The 7,006-nt window shown below is 40.4% G+C and overlaps 1 protein-coding gene across 1 annotated transcript; it reads right to left on the reverse strand.

Moving 5' to 3' along the window:
• Nucleotides 1–299: 299 nt before the first annotated feature.
• LOC121763882 (transcription factor DIVARICATA-like) lies at nucleotides 300–1,787 on the reverse strand. The gene is made up of 2 exons (XM_042159982.1): nucleotides 1,061–1,787; nucleotides 300–891 (listed from the first exon to the last, which is right to left on the reverse strand). The coding sequence occupies exons 1-2, from the start codon at nucleotides 1,423–1,425 to the stop codon at nucleotides 510–512; spliced, it is 747 nt and encodes a 248-aa protein (XP_042015916.1). The 5' UTR covers nucleotides 1,426–1,787; the 3' UTR covers nucleotides 300–509.
• Between the last annotated feature and the right edge of the window lie 5,219 nt (nucleotides 1,788–7,006).

Below are 7,006 nucleotides of genomic sequence, written 5' to 3' on the forward strand. Positions count from 1 at the left end.
AACTTTATGGGAAGATATGGTATTAGTAATAGAGAATCGAAGTAATTAAATTAATAAGTGGATAATGAATTATGCGATAAAATCAGAATATAATTCATCGGTCTCACATTAGAAATCTCATTCAAACAAGCAAGAAAAGTGAGCATCAATCTTATCCTATTAACATCGGATGCTAATGTCGATTTTAGTCAATGAAACAAGACTAAATTAATGAACTTCTAATCAAGAATCAAATGCACAATCACATTAAGAGACAGAGCAACCTTAGAACAAGCAACATTGTACATTATCAATTTGAATTCTTATGAACAATAGTAACAATAATAAATTTAGAATATACATACATTTGTTGAAGCCTTAAGTTTTTATTAGATGAGGTTGTGCTCCTCATCAACCCTTTCATGGAAAAGGAGATAATTGTACACTAGTAGAAAAAAAGAAGAAGAAATCAAGAATCTCCTCCAAATTATATATGAAGAAGTTGCTAATTCAGTACTAACCTAACAAGGTCAAAGATTTGGAGTTGGATTAATGTGAAAAATAGTACTACCATGAAAATGCTGGTGCCCAATGGATGAATTCCTCAGTAGATGATAGTCAATATTTGTTGAAGGGCCAAACCCCATTTGATCACTCAGCTCGGAATCATCTGTGGCTCTAACCATGCTCGGCGAATCAGAGCCGTCCTTGTGCGATTTCGTTTCATCAAGATCAACGGTCGTGATGTCGTGTATGCTCGATCTCCTTTTATCCTTCCCTCCCGACAACTGCCTAATGAAATACTTCTGAGCATGGCTAGCAACCTGTGTTGGAGTCCTCGTTGTCACAAAATTGCGCGAGATGTTCCTCCAATCCCCCTTACCATACTTGTTCAATCCCAACAAAAACTGTCTGAATATATAAAAAGTTAAGACCTACTAATAAATACTCTCTTCGTCCAAAAAAAAATATATAACCACTTAACCATTAGGTTATTGATTTTATATAGTATTATAAAATATCAGCGGCCTAATGGTTAAGTAATTAATTTTTTAAAAAAACATTGTAAATGAAATTTGACCTGTGTTCATCTTCGGTCCACGGGACGCCCTTCTTGCGGTTGTGGGCTGAGGCGCTGCGTTTGGGGAGGCCGTGATCGGCCGTCCACTCGAGTGTGAATGAGTTGTTGGAGTAGCCGGGAACCGGGATGAGGCCGGCTTCGATGTCGCTGACGTCATCGACTAAATCACGGTACTGTCTAATGACGTCGGCGACAGATTTTCCCGGGATCATGGAGGCCACATTGTGCCAGCGGTCGGGGGTGTCCTTGTCGAACAATGCCAGCGCAGTCTCGAAGCGCTTGTTCTCCTCCGCCGTCCATTTCGAGCCGTCTTCGAACAGCCAGTTGGATGAATTGCTAATATAGGAAGCGATTTCTCTCTTCATCTCCAATTTTTCATCAAAGTAGAGAGAGGTGTGGAGAGAGAAAGAGAGGAGTTAGTTATGGTCGGATTAAAATTTGGGATAATTATTGTGTATTTGGTTGGAATCTGGTAACTTTTTGACACATGGGGCGGAATCTGAGAAAAAGTGGCTCAAGCTTTCCTAAATCCAAGGAAGAAAAACAAATTCCATAAAACGTGTTTCGAATTTACTTTTTTTTTTTTTTTGCAATTAGTGAAGAAAAAAGAAATAAAGATATGACCAAATGAAGCGCAGGTGGGGATGGATTGGCAGAAAAGGTAGAATTTTCAAAGAGGGTTGTTTGAGTTACTAAAATCGGGAGGAATGATGAAGATCGTTGGTGTTTCGAAGCTTAGTTAGTTCGAATTTTGCGTTTTGTTGGATGAAGAGATTTTCAACAATAGGAAGATGGCCAGAGAGCCTAATGTGTTTGTTAATGATTGGTCGGAATCAGCTGACTAAGCTTTATTTGAGAGAGAGAGGGATATATAAAAGAGTAAGACTTATGGTATAAACTATAAAATAAAAGGGACTTTGAATTTTACAATCTCGACTCTGTCTAAGATTAAGTGAAACCCTTCTTTTTTTAAGTGTTTTAAAGAAATCATAATCTTCCTTGACAAAAGCATGAACTCTTGGTCAGAAATTTAATACACAATTGATAAAGTAAAAGATAGAAAGAAAAAATAATTAAAATATTATTAATAGATAATAGGTCCCATCTCATTAAAAAGAATAAAAAAAATCAAAATTACAAGTGCATAATCTTGTGCATCGGAACGATTTCATTTCTTAAACTCAATTTTCCTTCCCTTTCATTTTCAAAATATCCAAAACATTCCATATTCTCCATTTTCTTTCTTTCTTTCTTTCTTTCTCTCCACACTACACTTTTATCTTTCTCCTCAGTCGATAAATGGTGTTGTTAGAATTCAAGAAAGCTAGATTTTAATCTCTAAGCTTGCACTCTTCAAGAACTCCTGGATATTTCAAGAATTCCCAAGTAGTTTGAGAACTCTTAGATATCAACTGCCAAAAATTAAGTGTTAAAATAGTTTTTAAATACAATTAAATTTATGTAGCTTTTTGCTTTTGCATATATAATTTGGTTTATAACTTTATTACATGAGCAATGTTGAGGACAATGAACTAATTTCTAGAAAATTATTCGATTAAATTTTGTGGAAAATGGTTTATGCATATAATTCTGAATTCTTACTCAAAACACTAGCTATTCATCAATTTAATCATATGAATTTGGATTCATCAATTTGTGTTCATGTTTTTTAATATATATATAACGTATTTTAAACAAAGTAGTTTGCTTTTAATTATAGAATCATATTGTGTTTGTTTATTTTTCAGTTTATATGAAAAGCAATATTGATATTTCACTCTAAAAAATCTATATTTCCATTGATTTACAGCATACTATATAGTAGAGAGATCTTACAAAATAAGGTAAGATTTACCCTAGTTCATATTGCCTTATTACACGGTAATTCCATTAATTCCATATCTCCTTGATTATTCTCTTGTGATTTGATCTTCCCTTGATTTCTTTCCAACACTCCCCCTCAAGTTAAGTGCGGGGATCATCCAAGCTTAACTTGCCCAATACTTCATAAAAGCTTCTAGAGTCCACTGCTTTAGTAAGGATATCAGCTAGCTGGTCTTCTGATCTGACAAAAGGTAGTTCCACAACCTTGGCTTCAATGTTGTCTTTGATAAAGTGCCGATCGACTTCAACATGTTTCGTCCGGTCATGTTGTACCGGATTCTCAGATATGCTGATGGCTGCGTTGTTATCGCAGAAGAGCTTGCAGGGTCCTGACGGCATCAACTCCAACTCGGTCATTAGCATTTTTAGCCATAGGATCTCAGTCAATCCACTCTTGATCCCTCGAAATTCTGCTTCAGCACTTGACAAAGCTATCACCTTTTGTTTCTTGCTTCGCCAGGTGACCAAATTCCCACCAACGAATGTGAAGTACCCTGCGGTTGACTTTCGATCATTCGGGTTTCCGGCCCAATCGGCATCTGTAAATCCGTATATGTCCATATGGCCATGTTTCTTAAACATCACTCCATGTCCCGGAGTTCCTTTTAGGTATCGAACGATCCGCATCGCTGCTTCCCAATGAGCTTCTTGAGGTTTGTGCATGAACTGACTCACCACTCCAACTGCGTATGCAATGTCAGGCCTCGTATGGGATATGTAAATTAGCTTACCAACCAAGCGTTGGTACCTCGTGCGATGTGTAGGTTCAGCTCCTTCTACTATCAGTAGTCCATGATTCTGCACCAAAGGAGTATCTGCTGGCTTACAATCCAACATCCCGGTTTCCGCCAGTAAGTCGAGTACATATTTCCTCTGGTTAATGAAGATTCCCCTCTTTGATCTCAAAACCTCTATTCCCAGAAAATACTTCAGCAATCCAATATCATTCATCTGAAATTCTGAAAACAGGTTCTGTCTTAACATCTTGATTTCTTCCTCATCGTCGCCAGTGAGGATCATATCATCTACGTAGATAATCAGGCAGGTGATCTTTCCGTCCCTCTTCTTTAGAAACAGAGTATGATCAGAACTGCTCTGCTTGTATCCGTACTTCTTCATTACTTCTGTAAATCTCCCAAACCATGCTCGTGGTGATTGTTTCAATCCATACAGCGTCTTCTTGAGTTTGCAAACTTGCCCACCTTTGAAATCTTCAGAGAAACCGGGTGGGGCTTCCATGTATATTGGCTTCAAGAGTTCCCCATGTAGAAAAGCATTAGTCACATCGAACTGGTGCAGAGGCCACTCCTTGTTTGCCGCAATAGAAAATAGGACTCGGATAGTGTTCATTTTGGCCACCGGGTAGAAGGTCTCCGCATAATCAACCCCATACGTTTGAGTGTACCCCTTGGCTACTAACCTCGCCTTGTATCTCTCAATTGATCCATCAGGTCTCCTTTTGATGGTAAAGACCCACCTGCATCCTACAGCTCGTACTCCTTCTGGTTTGTTGCACACTTCCCATGTCTCGCTCTTCATCAGGGCACTCATTTCTACCATCATTGCTTTCCTCCAATGAGTTATCTGCATTGCCTCTTCTGCTGTTTGAGGTATTTCCTCTTCTTCATATAGGGCGGTCGTGAATGCTTTAGCCATTTCAGTGAGATTGGCCTTAGCAAGGTTGGCTATTGAGTATCTGTTCTTAGTCCCGATCTTCTCCGGACTGTATCTTCTAGGTGGAATTCCTCGAGTGCTCCGTTGGGGAAGAATATAACGGCCAGTGTCTCCGTCAATGGTAGTGACTTCCTCTGTGTCAGGATTATCAACCATAGATGTATTTTCAAGTTCGGATTCGGGGATTACCTCAGATATCACTGGAGGAGGATTGGACTGTAGCGTGGTTGGTTGAGGATGATCTACGGTAGACGTGACTTGCTCGGCGGTGGTGCTAGTTTGTTCTGTTGGTTCCGCCTCGGAGTTGCTTGATTGAGGCACCAGCCAACTTGGGGGTCCACTTATATCTCCTAGGCCATTTTTAGTACTCTCCCCCTGACCCCGAAGTAGGGTTTGATAAAAATATTCGCACTCAAGGAAATTACAATTCATAGTAGTGACTATTTTCCTAGATGATGGATCTAGCACCTATATCCCTTCTGATTAGTCCCATACCCAAGAAAAACACATTTCACAGCACACGCAGAGAATTTAGTTCGTTCGTGTTTCGGGACATGCACATAGACAGAACATCCAAAAATTTTGAGCGGAAGAGTGAGGGGTTCAGGGATTTTTGTCTGTTTTGAAAGGACTTGGAGGGGTGTTTTCATATCAAGCACTTTTGTAGGAAGTCGGTTTACAAGATAGACCGAGGTAGCTACTGCCTCTGGCCAGAGGAACTTTGGGACATTTGAATCAAAAAATAAAGCTCTAGTTATTTCAAGAAGAATTCTATTTTTTCTCTCAGCTACCCCGTTTTGTTCTGGCTTATAAGGACATGAGGTTTGGTGTACTAATCCGTGTGTTTGAAAAAAGTTTTCCATGTATTTATTGACAAACTCCCTCCCATTATCCGACCTAAAGACCGAAATGGTTTTGTGAAATTGTGTCTGAATCATTTTAAAAAATATGACAAATTTTTCAAACACTTCAGATTTATTTCGCAGAAAATACACCCAAGTCTATCTTGTGCAATCATCAACAAACAGAAGAAAATACTTAAAACCATGATCACCAGTAATAGGCGCAGGGCCCCACACATCAGCATGAACTAGAGAAAAAATGTTTTTAACACGCGTATCACTGGATTTAAACGATTGTCTATGATTTTTAGCAAAAACACATGACTCACAAGAAATGTCTTTTAAGTGCGAAAATTTTGGAAAAAACAATTTAAAATAACCCGCAGATGGATGACCCACTCTTCGGTGCCACAACCAAGCTTCTCTATCAGCAGATCCGTGAGCAAGCATCGCGGTGCCACCTTGGTGAGCTATCTCATCCACGTAATAGAGGCCTTGCCGCTCAGTGCCACGCCCAATTATCCTCCTCGTCCTGATATCCTGTAACACGCAGAAATTCAGGTGCATCAGTAAGGTACAATTTAGTTCCTTAGTCACATGACTAATAGACATCAATTTGTGACTCAGTTTGGGTACATAAAGACAGTTCTTAAGTTTCAAGCTTGGGGATATCTCAATTGTTCCACTCCCATGTACGGATGTTAATTCCCCATCTGCAGTTTGAATTTGGCTTTTAGTTGTCTCATTAAAAACGGAAAAATCCTCCATATCATAGGTCATAGTATCTGTAGCCCCACAATCAAATATCCATTCCCCACTGCTACCCTCTAATTTTTTTGCCATACATGCAATATGTGTACTTTCAAGGGGTGCAAAATAATTAGGGCTAACATAGGAATTTTCTGAATTCTGGGGGTCATTTTTCGTATTACTAACTCCTGGGGGGCTAAACTGCAATTTATTAGGCTGGTGGGGTTCATGGCATAATAAATCAGAATCTGGGGGTGTTATTTGGGATTTTTCGGAACTGGAGGATTTAATACCAAAAGGGAAATTAGGGTTAGGATTAAAAAACCCTAACCCTTTACCTCCTATCGATCCGCCGCCCCTCCTCATTTCGGCGACCGCTGCTTCACCGATCGTTCCTCCCCTGTTCTCCGGTCGGCCTTGAGCGTCGGTGGCCTCCTGGTTGCCCACTCCGGCCGTAGGAAACAGACCCCCTCCGTTGTCGGTCATTCCGATGGCTAGCTTGGCCTTCGCTTTCTGATTCTCGTCCCACCATTCGGGAAATCCGACGAGAAGGAAGCATGTTTCCTTGGTGTGCTTTTGTTTTCCACAATGTGTGCACCACAATTTCGATTTATCCACCTTGAATGGCCGTCGATTTGGGGGGGCTCCTGTCCCTGTTCGGTTTGGCGGTGGTCCACCTCGCGGTTGGCTCCGAGCGGCGAATCCAAGTCCGATCCCGCTGCCCGATGATGAATTGGTGTCGTTGGTTGCACCGGCTGACTCGGTGGAGATTGATGGCATGACCTTGAGCCGGGCG

The sequence above is a fragment of the Salvia splendens genome, chromosome 2 (genome assembly GCF_004379255.2).
Source record: "Salvia splendens isolate huo1 chromosome 2, SspV2, whole genome shotgun sequence".
In the NCBI taxonomy this organism is placed as follows: domain Eukaryota; kingdom Viridiplantae; phylum Streptophyta; class Magnoliopsida; order Lamiales; family Lamiaceae; genus Salvia; species Salvia splendens.

Excerpts from the sequence above, each read along its gene's own strand:
- LOC121763882 (XM_042159982.1), bottom strand. The coding sequence starts at position 1,425 with ATGAAGAGAGAAATCGCTTCCTATATTAGCAATTCATCCAACTGGCTG. Across the intron at positions 892-1,060 it reads TGGACCGAAGATGAACACAG|ACAGTTTTTGTTGGGATTGA; the intron begins GTCAAATTTCAT and ends TTATATATTCAG.